The sequence below is a fragment of the Brachionichthys hirsutus genome, chromosome 18 (genome assembly GCF_040956055.1).
Source record: "Brachionichthys hirsutus isolate HB-005 chromosome 18, CSIRO-AGI_Bhir_v1, whole genome shotgun sequence".
In the NCBI taxonomy this organism is placed as follows: domain Eukaryota; kingdom Metazoa; phylum Chordata; class Actinopteri; order Lophiiformes; family Brachionichthyidae; genus Brachionichthys; species Brachionichthys hirsutus.
The window spans coordinates 11,897,660-11,920,038 of NC_090914.1; the positions used below are offsets into that span (position 1 = coordinate 11,897,660).

Here is a 22,379-nt window from a genome sequence, read left to right on the forward strand (position 1 = left end):
CCAAACTAAATGTTGTGCGTTCCTGGTGGTGATCACGTTGTGGAATCCCATCGAATATGGACACTCCCTACAGCAGATAAGAGCTGATGGACTAACTCAACCATCCAGTTTCAGCACGACCATTTGAAGCGTGTTCTTTCTTCTGCCAGAGGAGACAGCCACGGTCTCTGCCGTCCACGCTGAGACAGACGGGACATGGGACGTCCGTGTTGCTCATACATGCACTGTGTGTGTGTCTTTCTGCTTCAGCCGGGGCTCTGGGCTGACTAATTGCCTGTCTTGGTAGAGAGAGATCGCGGTCACGAGCTAAAAGTCAAGTGCTCGCTTCCTGCTGCAGACCTCATTTGGATTCAACATTGCTAGCTAGCAAGCTAACGGCAGCCTTGGGCCTGTATTATTCATGGCATGACAGATAGCTCTCACTAAAAGCACTGGAGGGGGGCCAGGTGGCGATAGAACGACCGGGGAGCCAGCAGCGCTTCCTGGCAGGAGGCGCAGAGAGGAGAGGATGCAGTAGCATGGAGCAGTGCTAGCAGGAGCAGCGCTAGCAGGAGCAGAATAATGTGGATAGGAAGAGAGGAGATGAGGCAGAATCCTTGCAAGGCCACAGGAAGCTAAAGAACAGCATCGCTATAAGAGAGAAGGGCTAGCACTCAGAAAGAAAGAGTCATGAATGAAAGAGAGGAGAACGGCCCCCACCCAGCCAGCAGCCCCCCTGCCTCCATGTGCACAGCCAGATAAGGTTGCATTAATCAAAATCTGCCACTTCCCCTTCCAAAAAAACCCCCACCGTCTATGCCATCAACCCCCCTCTGTGAAGTATCTGTCACCGAAACGGAAATTTACATATTTAATGAGCGCACTTCATAGCGGCAAAAAGGCAGTGTGGGCTGGGGGGGGGGGAGAAAACACCGTTGTTGGATCCGTCATTAGCGTGCATGCTCTCGATTCCATGCACAGCCGTTGGGTTCATTTCAGTTTGCCTCCGACACCATCGTCATTTCAGCAGTGTGATCGAGCTCAAGCGTGTTTAATAGTGACATCATAACACCCCGGATGAGTCACCAGTTTTATTAAACGGAGTCCTGTAAGGCACACAGCAACAAATCAAATCAGAGGAGCCGTAAACGGGTCATCACAGAGAGGCGGAGCCAATGTCACGCACGTTCATAGCAGCCAGTAACGGGTCATCACAGAGAGGCGGAGCCAATGTCACGCACGTTCATAGCAGCCAGTAACGGGCCATCGCAGAGAGGCGGAGCCAATGTCACGCACCTTCATAGCAGCCAGTAACGGGTCATCACAGAGAGGCGGAGCCAATGTCACGCACGTTCATAGCAGCCAGTAACGGGCCATTGCAGAGAGGCGGAGCCAATGTCACGCACCTTCATAGCAGCCAGTAACGGGCCATCGCAGAGAGGCGGAGCCAATGTCACGCACGTTCATAGCAGCCAGTAACGGGCCATCGCAGAGAGGCGGAGCCAATGTCACGCACCTTCATAGCAGCCAGTAACGGGCCATTGCAGAGAGGCGGAGCCAATGTCACGCACCTTCATAGCAGCCAGTAACGGGCCATCGCAGAGAGGCGGAGCCAATGTCACGCACCTTCATAGCAGCCAGTAACGGGTCATCACAGAGAGGCGGAGCCAATGTTACGCACGTTCATAGCAGCCAGTAACGGGTCATCACAGAGAGGCGGAGCCAATGTCACGCACCTTCATAGCAGCCAGTAACGGGCCATCGCAGAGAGGCGGAGCCAATGTGACCTGAGACAGTGGAGGACTGGTCCCAGTGAAGCCGCTGCACCTTGAAGCCGCTTCAGAGCCGTCGCTGCCACTTTCACGGCAGCATCTGTCCTCTTTTGTTTACGCTCTTTGTCCTTTCTCTCTTGTTTGCCTATGCCCCGCCCCCCCCCCCCCCCCTCAGCTCACCAGGTGTCACATAAACAGGTGGTGTTTACAGCTTTTCTTCATCACTCGTTTTTATAACTGCCTCCCGGAGGAAAGGCATCAAAGGGAATAACACATCGAGTGCGGCATGTGCCCGTGGGGGGGGGGGATGGGGATGAGGGGAGGAGGTGAGAGAGGGGGTAGGGAGGGGGCACATTTTGACCTCTAACCCCTGAACCCCCACAAGCCCTTCACAGCCCCCCCCCCCCCCCCTTGGGAGCTGCCAAGTGAATTACATCAACGACAAAAACGCCATCTTGCCTGCAGGGGGCCTAGAACCATGATGCAGAACACGACTCCCCAGACATGAACGCAACCCGAGCAGAAAGACTTTGAAGTGGCTGCACCAGCAGTGAAACGTCCTCCACCTGAGAACCTGCACAGACAGTTGCTTTGGTTTTGGTGCTTTAACCCCCCCGAGTCTGGTTCCGTTCACTATGAGCCCCCGACACAGGGGCGGGGTCTGGTTCTGTCCACTATGAACCCCCGACATAGGGGCGGGGTCTGGTTCCGTTCACTATGAGCCCCCGACATAGGGGCGGGGTCTGGTTCTGTTCACTATGAGCCCCCGACAAAGGGGCGGGGTCTGGTTCCGTTCACTATGAGCCCCCGACAAAGGGGCGGGGTCTGGTTCCGTTCACTATGAGCCCCCGACACAGGGGCGGGGTCTGGTTCCGTTCACTATGAGCCCCCGACACAGGGGCGGGGTCAAGGCAGAGACGAAATCCTCCTTTAGGAATAATGACAGCTGTAAAGTCGAAGGAATCGACAGGACTATCAGACATGAAGATATCGTATCACGGTCATTCAAGATAGAAAGAAAGAACGATGGAACGATAGAATGAAAGAACGATAAAGGAAAGAACGATAGAACAATAGAACAATAGAACGAAAGGATGATAAAATGAAAGAACGATAGTACGATTTAGCGATTAAATAAAAGAACAATCGAATGATAGAACGAAAAAACGATAGTACGATTGAGCGATTAAATAAAAGAACAATCGAATGATAGAACGAAAAAACGATAGTACGATTGAGCGATTAAACAAAAGAACAATTGAATGATACAACGATACAACGAAAGAACGATAGAACAATTGAACGATAGAACGATAGAACGAAAGAAGGATAGAATGATAGAACGAAAGAACGATAGTACGAAAGAATGACAGAATTATAGTACGATTGAAAGAAAGAACGATAGTACGATTGAACGATTGAACAAAAGAATGATAAAACGAAAGATCGATAGAACGAAAGAATGACAGAATGATAGAACGATTTAACGAAAGAACGATAGAACGATTGGACGATTGAACGACTGAATGATTGAACAATAGAACGAAAAAGAACGACAGAACGATAGTACGATTAAGGGATTAAACAAAAGAACAATCGAATGATAGAACAAAATACCGATAGAACGAAAGGACGACAGAATGACAGTACGATTGAACGAAAGAACGATAGTACGATTGTATGATTGAACAATAGAATGATAGAATGATAGAACAAAAGAACGATAGAATGAAAGAATGATAGAATGAAAGAACGACAGAATGATAGTACAATTGAACGACTGAACAAAAGAACAATTGAACGATTGAACAAAAGAACAATAGAACGAAAGAACGATAGAACGAAAGAATGATAGTACGATTGAACGATAGAACGACAGAACGATAGACCGAAAGAACGACAGAATGACAGAATGATAGGGTTAGGTTCCCTGTTGTTTTTGCTTAGCCTGGGTCGATTATGCGTTGCTGCAAGGTTTAGCAGTGAATGGACAACACTACAATGCTACAACACAACAACACTAAAACACTACAACACTAAAACACTAGAATGCTACAACACTACAACACTAAAACACTACAATGTTACAACACTACAACACTAAAACACTAGAATGCTACAACACTACAACACTACAACACTAAAACACTACAATGTTACAACACTACAAGACTAAAACACTAGAATGCTACAACACTACAACACTACAACACTAAAACACTACAATGTTACAACACTACAAGACTAAAACACTACAATGTTACAACACTACAACACTAAAACACTAGAATGCTACAACACTACAACACTACAACACTAAAACACTACAATGTTACAACACTACAACACTAAAACACTAGAATGCTACAACACTACAACACTAAAACACTACAACACTACAACACTAGAATGCTACAACACTACAACACTACAACACTAAAACACTAAAACATTAAAGCACTACAACACTAAAACACCACAACACTAAAACAACTACAACACTACAACGCTAAAACACTACAACACTACAACACTAAAACGACTACAACACTACAACGCTAAAACACTACAACACTACAACACTAAAACGACTACAAGACTCCAACAATAAAACACTCCAACACTACAACTCTACAGCACTACAATACTGAAACACTAAAACACTACAACACTACAATACTGAAACACTACAACACTACAATACTACAACACTACAATACTACAACACGCAATGGGTTCTGTGTTTTAGTGAGATCTGGTGGATTGCTGTGACCACAACACTGAATTAGGGACGGAAGAGCTGTGGAGGTCTCTACCTGGGATGAGATGTGTGTGTGTGTGTGTGTGTGTGTGTGTGTGTGTGTGTTACACGCTGATATGTGAGCTGTGGCTCAGATGCCAGAAAACGCCCCATGTGCTGAGCCTCCTGCACCAAGACAGTGTCTTTTGTTCTCCCCTGCTAGCGGGAGAAGTCTGACAGCTCTGAAATGATCCTCGCACGCGCGCGCACACACGCCTCCTTTCCTTCTCACCTACTGTGCTATAGATTTCCTGGTTCACACACAGAGGTATATTCACACATCCTCCACTCTGAGCCTCGGTTTCTCCTCCCCACCTCCCATTTTCTCTCCTTGTCTGCTTCTCTCTCTCTCTCCTTTCCTCACTTGCTGGATGTGAGGATGGCGAATCTCTCATGGATTTCTGGAGGGTATCACCATGGAGACGGGGCTCTGCCACACGTGTCTATAGATCCTCCTGCTGGGTGGGGGGCACCGCCAGAGGAGTTGCATTCCCTCAATAGCTGCTCTGTGCTGCTCGAAGGGAAGGAGAGCTGATAGGAAGAATATGGAAAGAGGTAGAAGTTGTTGAGAGAGAAGGGTTGAGTGTCTGGAAGGAAAAGGAAGGGCACAGGAGGCGAGAGAAGGGAGGAGAGAAGAAGGACGCAGCAGCCGCCTTATCTGGGTGTCAGGGAGACAAATAGCGCTTGTTGCTAATGACTGGCTAAAGCTTTTGCCCCTGCTGAGAAGAGCCGCTAATGCGACTGCTGGAACGCTGTCGCATTCCAGCAGTCGCTCAACTGTCACCCAAAATTAGCCAAACAGGAGCGCCCCATCTCCTCCTCCTCCTCCTCCTCCTGTCTCCTGCCTCACATTCATTCTCCAGAAGTGGGGCCTCCCTGGAACGTTTCCAGGTTATTTGTGCATTAAAGGGCCTCTTATTCACGGCGTAATAGAATTTGTCCATCTTCTGACGTTGAGGAAGCCCACTTGAGAAAAAACGAAGTGCTCTTTTTGCAGTCTGTGCTCCTCGCTTGCTCCTTCAAATAACTGGCGCTCCTGGTGGAGCAGGGAAGACTTCGACTGGGCCGATTCCTTTCTCTGCACACAAGTTCTTTTTTTGCATTTAAATGCTACCAACGTATTTCTGGAATTGTGATTTCCAAGCGCAGCGCGTGGGACGGGCTGCCCAGGATGACAAACGTTGCATCCGAGGTCACGCCGCCGCCGCGTGGACGTGGGAAGGAGGAGCGGCGGAGACTTCCCGAGGCTTAGTTAGGGGCTCAATGTGACGGCGTGTTAAAGGCGTGGAAGCAGGTCCAGAACAGCTCTTCTACCCCCCCCCTCACCTATCCTGCCAACCCACCCGCCTTGGCAGCTGCTAACCTGCTGGGACCAGCCCTTGATTTATTTGGAGCGGGCCCTGGGAAGGAAGGGCGAGGATGAGTGGCATTTTAATGTGGTTTTGAGATGTTTGGTCACAAGCACTATTGATCACAGCGCTGCAGCACGCAGCCCCACTCCCTCACTGGGGGGGGGGGGGGTCTGGCTGTCAGGCAGGGAATGGGTTTCCATGTGGGATTAGATTAATGAAATGAGGCCTCTGTGTGGGAGATATGGGGGGGGGGGGGGGTCAAACCATTAAAGAACGAGCCGGCCAGCAGGACTAAAGGGGGGGGGGGGGGGGGTCCACCATAGTCTGTTCCTGAATCAGCAGCACATTGACTAAAACCAGCGCTTTGCTTCCATTCACACCAGGACTTGCTCTACGTAGAACGGCGCTGGGGAAGCATCCAGAAGAGGAGCCGGGGGCCAGGTAGCGGCTCGGGTCCCTCAGCTTTGAGGAGCGATGTGGATTAAACCCATGTGATCAACAGATGATCAGATTAGGATCTGTTTCCCCCCCCCCTCCCCTGCTGTGCCGGGGGAGCCAGAGAATACACTGAAAACTGAGATTCAATTAATCAGGCAGCAGGAATAAAGTGATCAGGAGGAAAGTGATCAGGAATAAAGTGATCAGGACTAAAATTGATCAGGAATAAAGTGATCAGGACTAAAATTGATCAGGAATAAAGTAATCAGGAATAAAGTGATCAGGAGTAAAGTGATCAGGAATAAAGTGATCAGGACTAAAATTGATCAGGAATAAAGTGATCAGGAATAAAGTGATCAGGAATAAAGTGATCAGGAATAAAGTGATCAGGAGTAAAGTGATCAGGAATAAAGTGGTCAGGAGTAAAGTGATCAGGAGTAAAGTGATCAGGAATAAAGTGATCAGGACTAAAATTGATCAGGAATAAAGTGATCAGGAGTAAAGTGATCAGGAATAAAGTGATCAGGAGTAAAGTGATCAGGAGTAAAGTGATCAGGAATAAAGTGATCAGGAGTAAAGTGATCAGGAGTAAAGTGATCAGGAATAAAGTGATCAGGAGTAAAGTGATCAGGAGTAAAGTGATCAGGAATAAAGTGATCAGGAGCATGGCAACTGATCTTCTCTTGATGCTTGGTGAAAATCAAGTAAACTATAAATTCAGCTTTGTGTGCCTGAAAAGCCATTTCATTTCCTTCAGTTCAGTTCAGTTCAGAGCTTTATTGTCCCTCAAGGGGAAATTTGTTTTGCAGCAGAGGTCAACAACAACAACAATAACAACAACAACACAATCACAATGCACAGGACCTTGCATGTGTTTTTGAGGAACGGGAGCATTCTACTGAGTTGTTATTACACAGTAGTTAACTAGTGCATGTTTGAGCTTGTGTGGCGTTGCTTCTTTACAGAAAGAGCCCCGCGCTGATCTTCTGCTCTGTGCATTAGAGTCCTTCAGAATGTAATCAGCGTGCAGGTGAGGCTAACGGCTAACGGCTACCCTCTTATCTCCCCTCTGCAGTGTGCACGGCTGCCCTCTGGCCAAGAAGAGAAAGAGTCTAGAGACAAACCCTGGACACATCCCAGAAGAGGACCACCTATCTAGATGACATGGACAACTCCACCATGGAGGACTGCTACGAGACAGACGGATCCGAGGACATGGACGAAAGGGAGGAAGAAGAGGAGGAAGCGACGGTAGTGGAGGAGGAAGAAGAAATGGAAGGCTACATGGACTACAACGTAGAGCAAATGGACCAAGAAGAGGCAGCGATGGAGAGGGGGGATGGAGAGGATGAGGAAGAGGAAGAAGAGGAGATAGAGGTGGAGCAAGAGGCGGAAGAGGATGATGATGAGAGGGAAGAGGAAGCAGATGAAGAGGGTGATGCAGTAGAGGAGGTGGACTACGAAGAGGGGGAGGAGGAAGGGGAGGAAGGAGAGCAAAGTGAAGATCAAGGTGAGCTTGTTAGAACATTCTAGTTAACATGTAAGAACATTCTAGTTAACATGTTAGAACCGTCCAGCTGACATGTTAGAACATTCTAGTTAACATGTTAGAACATTCTAGTTAACATGTTAGAACATTCTAGTTAAGATGTTTGAACATTCTAGTTAACATATTATCATATTCTAGTTAGCATGTTAGAACATTCTAGTTAACATGTTAGAACATTCTAGTTAAGATGTTTGAACATTCTAGTTAACATATATCACATTCTAGTTAACATGTTAGAACATTCTAGTTAGCATGTAAGAACATTCTAGTTAACATGTTAGAACATTCTAGTTAACATATTATCACATTCTAGTTAACATATTATCACATTCTAGTTAACATATTATCACATTCTAGTTAACATGTTAGAACATTCTAGTTAACATATTATCACATTCTAGTTAACATATTAACACATTCTAGTTAACATGTTAGAACATTCTCATTAAGATGTTTGAACATTCTAGTTAGCATGTTAGAACATTCTAGTTAGCATGTTAGAACATTCTAGTTACCATGTTAGAACATTCTAGTTTACATGTTAGAACATTCTAGTTAACATATTAGAACATTCTTGTTAACATGTTAGAACATTCTAGTTAACATATTAGAACATTCTAGTTAGAATGTTAGAACATTCTAGTTAGGATGTTAGAACATTCTAGTTAACATGTTAGAACATTCTAGTTAACATATTAGAACATTCTAGTTAACATGTTAGAACATTCTAGTTAACATGTTAGAACATTCTAGTTAACATATTAGAACATTCTAGTTAACATGTTAGAACATTCTAGTTAACATATTAGAACATTCTAGTTAGCATGTTAGAACATTCTAGTTAACATGTTAGAACATTCTAGTTAACATATTAGAACATTCTAGTTAGCATGTTAGAACATTCTAGTTAACATGTTAGAACATTCTAGTTAACATATTAGAACATTCTAGTTAACATGTTAGAACATTCTAGTTAACATGTTAGAACATTCTAGTTAACATATTAGAACATTCTAGTTAGCATGTTAGAACATTCTAGTTAACATGTTAGAACATTCTAGTTAACATATTAGAACATTCTAGTTAGCATGTTAGAACATTCTAGTTAACATGTTAGAACATTCTAGTTAACTTGTTAGAGCATTCTTATATATATTTAGCAGCTGGGTGACAGACCTGAAGCAGGACACTGAAATATTCGATGTATTCTTCCTGCAGTGATAATTTATCTATATTTTTACTGCACATTATTTTTCTTTACACATTTTACATGCATATGTCCTGATTTCACAGCTTTTCTGTAACACTTGTAAAAGCGCACAGGAAGGCAGGAAGAAGTGAAGCCGCACTCCAAACTGAAGGGAATTCAATAAATTAAATCATTAAAACTGGACCCATGAATATTAACTATTAACACACCTCAGATCTGTAATTGTCCTTTAGTGGACCCCGCCCCGCCCTGCCCTCCCGGCAGGGCCAAGTCCAGACTTAGCAGGTTTCTCTCCAGTAGATTCGGCTTCGCACCCCGCATCACGATCGGTGCCCTCAAATCCAGTGAGCGAGGTGTCTGCTAACCGTGTTTGGCACGTAGCTCCGCCGTTTTAATCTTCAGTGTTTTAATCTGCAGTGTTTTAATCTGCAGCATTTTATTCTGCATCGTTTTAATCTGCAGCGTTTTAATCTGCAGCATTTTGATCTGCAGCGTTTTAATCTGCAGCGTTTTAATCTGCAGCATTTTTATCTGCAGTGTTTTAATCTGCAGCGTTTTAATCTGCAGCGTTTTAAAGTGTAGTGTTTTAATCTACTGCATTTTAATCTACTGTGTTTTAATCTGCAGCGTTTTAATCTGCACCATTTTGATCTGCAGCATTTTAATCTGCAGCGTTTTAATCTGCATCATTTTAATCTGCAGTGTTTTAATCTGCAGCGTTTTAATCTGCAGCGTTTCAATCTTCAGCATTTTAATCTGCATCATTTTAATCTGCAGTGTTTTAATCTGCAGCGTTTAAATCTTCAGCATTTTAATCTGCAGCATTTTAATCTGTAGCGTTTTAATCCGCAGCGTTTTAATCTGTAGCGTCTTAATCTGCAGCGTTTTCATCTGTAGTGTTTTAATCTGCAACGTCTTTGGTTGAAAGGCAGGAAATGGTCGCCTCCGTGTCATTCCCACATTCCTGGTTGGCCTCCTGACGGTCATGGCGATGGTCGCATGGTAGATTCCAATCTCCTGCATGTGCTGGAGGTGACTCTGTTGCTTCTGCCTGTTTCTAGCAGCGTGCACTTCTCTGGAGCATCTGCCTGTTTCTAGCAGCATGCACCTCTCTGTAGCTAATCCATTGCAGACTCTGTTCCCTTCTGAATCCGTTTCGTTCCCCTTTGTGGACCTTGATTGCTCTTCAAATTGCTTCCTGTGGCTGTTTTATGGCGTCAGAGATGAAACCTGATGCAGGCGTTCGCTCTAAGAAGCCGTCCTCTGTCAAAATATGTGCCTGGTTATTCGTGACTGTTCTCCCTCACCCCAAAGCACCGATATCGTGTTGCTGTTAGACCAGAGTGCATGTGAGCAGTTAGCGTAGCAGTCGTGTGAGCAGTTAGCTTAGCAATCGAATTGTGGGATGATATTCACATTTATCTGTCTGTTTTCTTACTTCATCTTTGTATATATATATTGCAGTAATATAATTTTCAAACCTGGTGGCAATTAATATTTGTATCTGGGCTTTTTTTTTTATTAATGGTGATTGTATTTGGCAGATTCATTTTCTCTGCAAGGATGTAAGTGGCCAATGTAACTGCACTGTTAGCTTAGCAATGTGCTAAGCTAACGTGACTCAGGGTGGAAATGTGAAGGCAGACATTGGAAGTGCTTGAAATGACTGACAAAGGAGGTTCAGCAACCTTTTGCAGCTTGTCTGAATCAATTAGGCCGGATACTGATGAACCCCCGAACCTCTCACAGAGAAACTCCTGTGTGACTTACAGAGAAGAAGAAGAATGAAAATGATATTTATTCACAGCATTTATCTGTGCGTCTTTCTCTGGACCCTTCTTCAGCCGCTATATTTGACTTCCTGTGCTGAGTCACCTTTCAGACGGCAAGCTGCTGTTAAGACTCTCAAAGTAAATTATTGGGGAAGCAAAGAGTTCTCTATTCAATTAAGATGGACCCAGCCCAGAAATGTGATTTACCAGTAAAACAGAACAACAGAGATTAAATTATGAAACGCTTGTGCTTCCTTCCAAACAGAGGACGATCAGATGGGCGGTGGCGACAGGGACGGGGGCCACGGCAAGTCAGGCCCTTTGACGGAGAAGGACGACAGCAACAGCGACGAGTACGAGAACTACGACGAACTCGTAGCCAAGTCTCTGCTCAACCTGGGCAAGATCGCAGAAGACGCAGCCAATCGAGCCCTGACTGAATCCGAGATGAACAGCAACTCCTCCAATGCTGAGGAAGACGAGGAGGAGGAGGACGAGGAGGAGTACGAAGAGGATGATGAGGAAGAGGAAGAAGAGGGCCAGACACAGAGGGCTGATCTCAGCTTGGACGTTGACAGTGATGTGGTTCGAGAGACGGTGGACTCCCTGAAGCTGCTGGCTCAAGGCCACGGGGCGGCGCTGGCCGACAGCCTAGATGGACAGGAGTTTGAGGACAGTAGAGCCCAGAGCAGGAACTCGAATGACTGTGCTCACAGTGGGGGGCATGCATGCAGTGGTGGCGCTGGACTACTGAGGACCGCTGTTAATGGGCAGGTAGAAACCAGTGACGAGGAAGTGTGTTTGAGCAGTCTGGAGTGCCTACGGAACCAGTGTTTTGACCTGGCTCGGAAACTCAGCGAAACAAAGTCCACTGACCGAAACGGCTCGTCCCAGCAAAATCACTTCCCCTGCGGGGCTCCCAATCAGCTGGCCCAGCACCACAGCTATGGAGACATCCACCGCAGCCAAGAGGACAGGCGAACTCTCGATAGGAACTATTCCGACATGGACAATCTGCTGAAGCTGGAGGAACAGCTGAGCCCGCGCTCCAAGGCCTTCTCCAGCTGTGCACAGGATGACTGCTATCACTCCGGCCACCGGGACTTTGACGAGGACACGGCCTCGGTGACTTCGGACCGATCTGAAGAAGTGTTTGACATGACAAAGGGCAACCTGTCCCTGTTGGAGAAGGCCATTGCTCTCGAGTCGGAACGCGCAAAGGCAATGCGGGATAAGATGGCGGCTGAGGCCGCCAGGAGAGACAGGGTGAGGTATCACCATGACGGCCATGGCCCCCGGCATGGATACGGTGTGGAGCGCAAAGCCAGGCTACCTGATGGTATGAAAAAGCCATTCTACCATAAAGGTGAGTGGTTCTTACAGACACGGTCGCTTCAGATGCACAGGAGGCCTCCACTAGAAATCCCATGCAGGTGTACGCTACGCTGCACAGACCCCGTCGCTAACGATGTCATCGTTATACCAAACCCCCATTGACCACAACAATGTTGACCCAGCGATGCGCTGGCGAAACTTCCGGTTTATGTCCCGCCTCTCGCCCATAGAAAAGCTGGGATGGGCTCCAGCAGCACCCGTGACCTGGAAGGCAGATAAAGCGGGCATGGAAATGAATCAATGAAAGAATGTTCATATTTCATATGTATATTCCATTTGTTCTGTACACATGCACGTATTCTGTCAGCAGCCAGTGTACCCCACTGTCACTACCGTGACTCCACCGTTGTAAGTCCGAGTCATTGTAAACGAGTACGCTGCTAAGTGAGGACCATGTCTACACAAGTAGAGACATGGCTACCTCATTTAACAAGCTCAGGTGCGCCACCCTGTTCGCCCTGTGCTGGAGACTAGACAGGCCACATGCATCGTGGGAAACTCGCTGCAACCCCAGGAAAATCTTCTTTCAGCCAATTTGGACATTAGCATCTCGGTAGCAGCGGGAGCGGCTGCAGAGGCTTATGTTGTTAAAATAGGCCAGCATGGAAACATCAGAGGGGAGGCTTGTCAGCCATAAGTAATGGCAATCTGCACGGCCTCTTAGGACTGCAAATCTCATCCCTTCCATGCAGCTCGGGGTAAAGCTGCCTATTTTAATACCTGCAAAACCATTTGGGAGAGGGAGCTGCAAAACAGAGGGGGGATTCAATCTGGAGGGAACAGCTCTGTCCCGGTCATGATGCCGGCGAGCCACTCGAGGAATGACACGAACATACATGCGTAATACTTCACTGCAGTTTAGATGTGTGGACCGTGTAGAGTAGAACTCCCTAGTTAATACAAATACTTCATATTCTTTGGTACAATATTCAAAGTTGGGTCAGATCATTTCCACCAGATGATGATGTCACAGCTTAAAGGTGGGGCCGGTGTTCATTACTGGAGGCTAGCATGGAGACGATGTTGGGATAACGAGCAGGCAAAGGCTAGCGTAGCTCAATAGCCTCAATGGCCAGTTCCTCTGTGTGTGTGTGTGATGGATGGAGGAGTTCAGAGAACTGACCAGTTCCCTTAAAGAATCATGAGGCTGAGATGAACATTGAACAGTATCAGAATGACCGATAACAAACACCAAGCCCGCTGACTGGACATTAATTATCCAGAGACAGTATGGTAATGAGGGACATTTGCTATGCATGGCGTGGACCGTCCCCGGCCATGGTCGATGTCCCCTGCCACGATCGATGCCCCCTGCCCTCTCATGTGCCTTTCACTCGGCTGTGATTGTAGAGCGAGGCGGGACGAGGAGGACGATTCCAGACCTGCGGTTCAAACAGCAACAGCCAGGCTAGTAATATCCAGCAAAAGAAGCGCTTACTGCGACGTCCACAGAGGGACAGAGTCCTGAACACGCAACATGAACCACCATGGCCTCGGTGCGGAGACACCGTGGACGATGCCACAGAGGCTAGCGAGCTCCTTGTGTCCAGTGATGAGAGGCGGGACTTCATTAAGTGACTCACTTGTACATGTCTGAGTGGGTGTCCTCCGTCCCACCTCCCTGTTTTGTCCATTTCAATCCGTCTCCTCCTCGACTTGATTGCTCTTACTCAACAAGCATGTCTTTATTTTGGTGTGTCCATCAGTGCACACAGTAGAGGACAGGAGTGTCCCACAGAACTCATCGTCTTCCTCTGGTCCACAGAAACCTTTATGTCATTCAAGCTGCTCCTACGTAATCAGAGCAGCTGACTTAAGACAAGAGGTATAAAACGGTCCTGTCTCTCGTGGTAACGTGAAGAGGGGCGGAGCTTGCATGTTGATGTTGACCTTGTGAGGGTCGCCGCCTGGCTCAGGAACGGCGTCGCTGCATTTGGTGGTAACTGATCTCAATTTGGGAAGGGAAAGACAATCCCATCCGGAGTGTGTGTGTGTGTGTGTGTGTGTGTGTGTTAGTGAGGAGTGGAGGTAACCAATAATGGCCTATGAATACTATCCTATACTTTCATTGTGCCCCTCCCTGGGCTGCTACCTTATCGTGGTGGAGGGGTTTGCGTGTCCCAATGATTCTAGCTCAGTTGCCGGGGCCTATATGCCCCTGGTAGGGTCACCCGTGACAAACAGGTCCTAGGGGAGGGACCAGACAAAGGGTGGCTCAAAGAAAACCTCATGACGAGTACAAAAATTGGTCCTGGGCTTCACTCGCCCGGACGCGGGTCACCGGGGCCCCCTCCTGGAACCAGGCCTGGGGGTGGGGCACGATGGCGAGCACCTTCACCCATGGAGCCCGGTCGGGCATAGCCAGAAGAAGCAACATAGGACCTTCTTCCCGTGGGCTCAACACCTATAGGAGGGACCAAAGGGGTTGGGTGCATTGTGAGCTGGGCGGCAGCCGAAGGCGGGGACGTTGGCGGTCCGATCCTCGGCTCCAGGAAGGAATCTAGGAATGTCACCTCTCTGTTGGGGAAGGAGCCTGAGCTGGTGTGCGAGGTTGAGAAGTTCCGACTGGATATAGTTGGCCTCACCTCGACACACAGCAAGGGCTTCGGAACCACTCTTCTTGAGAGAGGTTGGACTCTCTTCCACCCTGGAGTAGCCACTGGTGAGAGGCGCTGGGAAGGTGTGGTGCCCCCCGGCTCAGTGCCTGTATGTTGGAGTTTACCCCAATAAACAAGAGGGTAGCATCCCTCCGCCTTTGGGTGGGGGGACGGATCCTGACTGTTGTTTGTGCCTATGGTCCAAACAGCAGTTTAGAGTATCCACCCTTTTTGGAGTCCTTGGAGGGGGTACTGGAGAGTGCTCCTTCTGGGGATTCCCTCGTTCTGTTGGGGGACTTCAACACCCATGTTGGCAATGACAGTGAGACCTGGAGGGGTGTGATTGGGAGGAATGGCCCGAGTGGTGTTTTGTTACTTGTTTTGGACTTCTGTGCTCGTCACAGATTGTCCATAACGAACACCATGTTCAAGCATAAGGGTGTCCATATGTGCACTTGGCACCAGGACACCCTAGGCTGCAGTTCGATGATCGACTTTGTAGTCATCTCACCGGACTTGCAGCCGCATTTCTTGGACACTCGGGTGAAAAGAGGGGCGGAGCTGTCAACCGATCATCACCTGGTGGTGAGGCAACTCCGATGGTGGGGGAGGATGCCGGACAGACCTGGCAGACCCAAACGTATTGTGAGGGTCTGTTGGGAACATCTGGCAGGGAGTTTTAACTCCCACCTCCGGGAGAGCTTCAACCACGTACCAGGGGAGGCAGGGGACATTTAGTCTGAGTGGACCATGTTCCGTCCCTCCATTGTTGAAGCGGCCGATCGGTGCTGTGGCCGTAAGGTGGTCGGTGACTGTCGTGGCGGCAATTCCCGAACCTCTTGGTGGACACCGGTGGTGAGGAATGCTGTCAAGCTGAAGAAGGAGTCCTATCAGGCCCTTTTGGCCTGTGGGACTCCGGAGGCAGCAGACAGGTACCGACAGTCTGTTTTTGAGGCATGGGAGGAGTTCGGTGAGGCCATGGAAAAGGACTTCCGGACGGCTTTGAAGAGGTTCTGGACCACCGTCTCAGGAGGGGGAAGGAGTGCACGGTCAACACTGTGTACGGTGGAGACGGTGCGCTGCTGACCTCGACTCGAGACGTCGTAGATCGGTGAAGGGACTACTTCGAAGACCTCCTCAATCCCACCCACATGCCTTCCATTGAGGAAGCAGGGCCTGGGGACTCATGGGTGAGCTCCTCTATCTCTGGGGCTGAGGTTGCTGAGGCAGTTAAAAAGCTCCTCGGTAGCAAGGCCCCAGGGGTGGATGAGATCCGCCCGGAGTCCCTTAAGGCTCTGGATGTTGTAGGTCTGTCATGGTTGACATGGTTGACACGACATCGCATGGACATCGGGGGCAGTGCCTTTGGATTGGCAGACCGGGGTGGTGGTCCCTCTTTATAAGAAGGGGGACCGGAGGGTGTGTTCCAACTATAGAGGGATCACACTCCTCAGCCTCCCCGGTAAGGTCTATTCAGGGGTACTGGAGAGGAGGGTCCGCCGGATAGTCGAACCTCGGATTCAGGAGGAGCAATGTGGTTTTCGTCCTGGCCGTGGAATTGTGGACCAGCTCTACACCCTCGGCAGGGTCCTTGAGGGTGCATTGGAGTTTGCCCAACCAGTCCACATGTGTTTTGTGGATTTGGAGAAGGCATTCGACCATGTCCCTCGGGGAGTCCAATCGGGGGTGCTCCGGGAGTATGGGGTGTCGGACCCCCTGATACGGGGTGTCTGCTCCCTATATGACCGGTGCCAGAGCTTGTTCCGCGTTGCTGGCAATAAGTCGGACCTATTTCCAGTGCGGGTTGAACTCCGCCAGGGCTGCCCTTTGTCACCGATTCTGTTCATAACCTTTATGGACCAAGCATCAAACAGATGCTGCAGGACAGCATCCCTCTCTTCTGTCTCAAACAGATGCTGCAGGACAGCATCCCTCTTTTCTGTCTCAAACAGATGCTGCAGGACAGCGTCCCTCTTTTCTGTCTCAAACAGATGCTGCAGGACAGCGTCCTTCATGTCTGTCTCAAACCGCTCTGCCAGAAATGCCTCTGAAAATGAAAATAAGTTCATTGCATGTGCACACACATCTTGTGCACGCTCCCCCTCTTTGACATCACAGGGGTAGAGATTTCTGTCAGACGCGTTTCAGGAGGTGATTACTAAACTACGCAGGATCGACAGGATGGTTTATTGAGCTGTTGGTTGGTAACGACCCAAAACCACCATAATAGTGTAGAAACATGTTTTTCATCAGACGTCTCCTTTAAAGTTTTAATGTCTGCCTCAATCCGTCAAATAAAAACAGCAGCAGCAGTTGTTGAAAAGTCTGCGACAGCCTGACATCCCCTAAACAGAAAACTCTCTGTGCGCCTCAACATCTGTCCCTCGGTGCCGGAGTGAAGCGTGGCCCCCGACATAATTCACAGATTCCTTTCATGATGTCATGGGTTCTGTCACCGCCAGTATTTTAACGGCCCGGTGACGTCCTCTCTCCATCTGTTGCTGCAGCTTATAGCTCTGTTAGCCTAGCATGCGTGATCACCTCGCCATCCTCCTCTGCTAACAGATGCTTCCCGTGGAGACAAGAAGGAGAGCCGGTGTCCGACGCCAGGCTGTGACGGCACCGGTCACGTGACCGGCCTGTACCCTCACCATCGCAGCTTGTCCGGCTGTCCGCACAAAGACAGGGTGCCCCCAGAAAGTAAGCGCTTCGGTCACACACTGGACCGTGGACCCAACATGTGGTGCATGTATCCTGGGCATGTTGATCCTGCCAGTGTGCTTCCTGTTGGTGTACTTCCTGTTGGTGTGCTTCCTGTTGGTGTACTTCCTGCTGTTGTGCTTCCTGCTGGTGTGCTTCCTGTTGCTGTGCTTCCTGTCAGTGTACTTCCTGTTGCTGTACTTCCTGTTGTTGTGCTTCCTGCTGGTGTGCTTCCTGTCATTGTACTTCATGCTGGTGTGCTTCCCGTTGCTGTACTTCCTGTTGGTGTGCTTCCTGTCGTTGTGCTTCCTGTTGGTGTGTGTCCTGTTAGTGTACTTCCTGTTGGTGTGCTTCCTGTTGGTGTGTATCCTGCTAGTATGCTTCCTGCTGGTGTGTGTCCTGTTGGTGTGCTTCCTGTTGGTGTGCTTCCTGTTGCTTTACTTCCTGTTGCTGTACTTCCTGTTGCTGTGCTTCCTGCTGGTGTGCTTCCTTTTGGTGTGTGTCCTGTTAGTTTACTTCCTGTTGGTGTGCTTCCTGTTTGTGTGTATCCTGCTGGTGTTCTTCCTGTTGCTGTACTTCCTGATGCTGTACTTCCTGCTGGTGTTCTTCCTGTTGCTGTACTTCCTATTGGTGTGCTTCCTGCTGGTGTGTGTCCTGTTGGTGTGCTTCCTGTTGCTGTACTTCCCGCTGGTGTGCTTCCTGTTGCTGTACTTCCTGTTGGTGTGGGGGTCGGGCATGCCGTGCCCTGTGACCTTTTGCATGGGGTCTTGGTTTTGCTTGCTGACTGCCTGCTTAGTGCGCCGTGGGGACGAGGTGTGATGTGCAAACTGTGGCCTGATTGGTGGTTGGATGATTGATTGTCAGTCAGTGATTGGCTTGACTGCATGACACTTGATCATCCCGACCACTGTTCAGTCACATATTCAGATATATTTGTGTGTTTATTATTGATGTAGCTTTTCATGCTAATGGCGCCGTAGCCTTTTATTTTTATTGATGTAGCTTTTCATGCTAGCGGTGTCGTAGCCTTTTATTTGTCTCAGAGCATGTAGCTTTTCATGCTAGCGGTGTTGTAGCCTTTTATTTGTCTCAGAGCATGTAGCTTTTCATGCTAGCGGTGTTGTAGCCTTTTATTTGTCTCAGAGCATGTAGCTTTTCATGCTAACGGTGTCGTAGTCTTTTATTTGTCTCAGAGCATGTAGCTTTTCATGCTAGCGGTGTCGTAGCCTTTTATTTGTTTCAGAGCATGTAGCTTTTCATGCTAACGGTGTCGTAGTCTTTTATTTGTCTCAGAGCATGTAGCTTTTCATGCTAGCGGTGTCGTAGTCTTTTATTTGTCTCAGAGCATGGACTGCTGTCAGGCCTTGATCACGCCGAGCTCCAGTCAGCCGCCCCTGAATCCCCGTTCATTTATTTGTCCTCCTTGCTCAATTAGGTTCTGTGTCGTGTCTCCAGGCACAGATCAAGTGAAGCGGCAGTAAACATTAGCCTGGAATGACTTGTTGTTTAGCCTCATTCACCGTGCAAGCGTCTTAATAAAAGCCCCTTTACATGTTTCATTAACCGCAGCGTGAACGTCCAGCGATGATCTGCTCTGACCCAGAATCCAGTCAGTCTAGTTCGTCTATAGCGACCAGCAGGTCTCATGTCCTACGGAGCAGTCCCCACCCTGAGACCTGGTCGAGTACCTCCAGTCAGCTGACCCTGACTGGATCAGGATCCACAAAATGGATCTGGCATCTGGAATATCTTGAATCGATTGTCATGTTGTCGTGATAGGACTTCACTTCACTTTTATTGGCTTGTCCCTCGGAGGGCAATTTGTTTTACAGCAGTCAAGGGACATATAAGACACAAGAGCTGAGCAGGAACATTGTACGGGTATATAATATACAGGTATATAATCTACATGATAAACACGGTGCAAACAGGTTATATTCATACATGTACACACGTGAGCAGCAGAGAAAGTGAACAGTGTGCAAGTTCACCTCCGTGCACCCGGACTATAATCACACCATGCACCAGGACTAACATCACACCGTGCACCCGGACTAACATCACACCGTGCACCCGGACTAAAATCATACCGTGCACCCGGACTAACATCACACCGTGCACCCGGACTAACATCACACCGTGCACCCGGACTAATATCACACCGTGCACCCGGACTAAAATCACACCCGTGCACCCGAACTAATATCACACCGTGCACCCGTGCACCCGAACTAACATCACACCGTGCACCCGAACTAATATCACACCGTGCACCCGAACTAATATCACACCGTGCACCCAGACTAAAATCACACCATGCACCCGGACTAACATCACACCGTGCACCCGGACGAAAATCACACCGTGCACCCGGACGAAAATCACACCGTGCACCCGGACTAATATCACACCGTGGACGCGGACTAACTGGACTAATCCTTCAGGAATATGTCCTTCCCATTTGCTCTTTCTGGATCAGAATGAGGGACGTTTCTCATCAGCCCACACAGGAGTCGGTTCTGGGGTGTTTCAGATGAGACGCCTGCGTAGCATACGGGACAAGGTCGCTACGTAGCTACCTGGCGGCGTGTTGAGGTTTCGGGCGTCGCCGTCAGTGAGGATGATGAGGGTCAGCCTTTAATCGGGTGCCTCTGCAGCGCTCCGCCGGACGATCATTAATCTAATTGGCTGGTTGCCGTGGGGATCTGAGACAGTTACGGACTGCTGTAATGATAAATGTTACTGAAGACTTGGCTCATCAACGCTGACGAGCAGAGAGCTGTTCTGCCGCTCATTGCATGGCTGCATGGCCCGGATCCCCTCCGTCCCCGTCCCCGTCCCCGGCCATCTCCAGCTTTGTCCTGTTAAACTTGAATGACATCCTCTTTAGTCATGACTGCCCCCATTCGGTGAATACTAACGTAAATACTGTGGGACGCTCGTCTGCCCTCTCCAACCAGGGGTCGTTCAAATGAGGAAGAGGTCATTTGGGTTCACGCATGCTGTTTCTAATGCTAATGCTAATGCTATCCTGCTTTAGCTCCTCGCGCTCCTCGAGCTCAGGTGTGACGGGGCTCCTAACCTTCCCTGTCTCTCGCTCCTATCTCCTGTCCTATCAAGTCGTGGCTATGTATGAGAATGTTCTTAAGTGTCCCACGCCGGGCTGCACGGGACGCGGCCATGTCAATAGCAACAGAAACTCCCACCGAAGGTAAGTGGAGCACGCCCACATCCAGCTGGGCCACCCGCCTTGTCTTGTTAATGCCCTTCTTTTGTCTTCCCAACATTGTTTGGTGTCTGGGGGGGGTCGGCTCGGTTTAAATTTAGGATGCAGCACTTCTCACCTTCAGCAGCACGAATCATTGGTCAGGTGCAGGTTTGAAGGCAGAAACAGAAATAGCACGCCACTTTTACCGGCGCTGTCAAACGTGACGAGGCGACAGTGAAGGGAGCGTGTCAGCTGCAGCAGATGCTCGGGCAGTCGAGCGTAGCCGCAGCCATTAGCACCTTCCTGCCACTCAGCCGGGGCGACTCACCTGGGAGGACCAGGACGCGTCCACGGAGACGTCATTTTCACGAGCGCACACTTCAGAACACACTCCTCATGCACACGTGATGACAGGTGCTCATGAACACGACTCCGTACTGTCAGAGATCATTTCTGCTGCGCTGCTGCAGCTGACAGGCTGGCATGAGAAGAATGGAGGTTAAGGTGCAACAACACCGACTGGTGTCTCATGTGGTCAGTTAGCGGTCGGGGGGGGGGGGGGAGCAGAGCCCTGAACTCGCTGTGCTTGTGTGTGTTGTCAGCATGAAACCAAAATATCTATTCTGAGAATGAAGTCAAAGCCAGACATGCAAGCTGTGTTCAGTGTTAAAGGCCCTGAAAAGGAACCGTTTTGCATTTTAAAAAGACTGTTCTCGTCCGAGTCGGGTAGAGGGCGCGTTTGATTGGCTGACCGGCAGAAGTCCACTGGCGGTAGAGGGCGCGTTTGATTGGCTGACGGGCAGAAGTCCACCGGCCGTTTACATGCTGCTTGCAGGCTGGCTGACGACTTGTCTAACACGCCACACGTCCTGCAGCTTCTGCATTCATCGTAACGGTTTCACCAGGCGCTCGTCACATGACGTCTGTCTTTCGTCTCAGTCTGTCAGGATGTCCTATCGCTGCAGCCGAGAAGCTGGCCAAGGCCCAGGACAAGCACCAGAGCTGCGACGGCTCCGTCAAGTCCAACGCGGCCTCCGACCGGGTCTTGAGGTAGCGTTCACTCTTCTTTCATCCGCGTCACATTTGATGACGTCTTCTGCTGGAGGGAGGCAGGAAGGCAGCGTGGATGTATTTGTAACACAGAGGCCTTTAAGACTATCAGACGTTTCATGTGATCCAAATGAAGGTCATTGTCAAAGAGGCTATAAAGATGTTTTAAAACGCAAAAAATGTACAGCGACAAAGCAAATCTAAGATCTGAACGAGAGGACAATGAATTCTGCTGCTCACTGTTTCTGGTTCTGGCTCAGTTAGCTTCCTTTTTGCGTCCTCCAATTACGCAACAGAACAACGGGGACAATGATCTGGTTGGCAGCTTGTCGAGGCAGAGGGACCCCGCCTGCCAACGGATACACCTGACATATCTCTCAGTTAAAACATGAGAATTAATACACACAGTTTAGTTAAAATATGAGAATAAACACGCACCGTTTAGTTAAAATATGAGAATTAACACACCGTTTCGTTAAAATATGAGAATTAACATGCCGTTTAGTTAGAATATGAGAATAAACACACTGTTTCGTTAAAATATGTGAATTAACACA

General features: G+C 48.7%; 1 protein-coding gene across 1 annotated transcript in view; it reads left to right on the forward strand.

Moving 5' to 3' along the window:
* Positions 1-7,402: 7,402 nt before the first annotated feature.
* The window catches only part of myt1lb (myelin transcription factor 1-like, b), a gene marked incomplete at its 5' end in the record, with an annotated part of 37,857 nt that continues 22,880 nt past the window's right edge, over positions 7,403-22,379 (forward strand). The window contains 6 exon segments of the mRNA XM_068752182.1: positions 7,403-7,462; positions 7,464-7,851; positions 11,138-12,238; positions 17,430-17,564; positions 20,685-20,775; positions 21,712-21,822. Coding sequence (XP_068608283.1) covers positions 7,403-7,462; positions 7,464-7,851; positions 11,138-12,238; positions 17,430-17,564; positions 20,685-20,775; positions 21,712-21,822 — 1,886 coding nt within the window.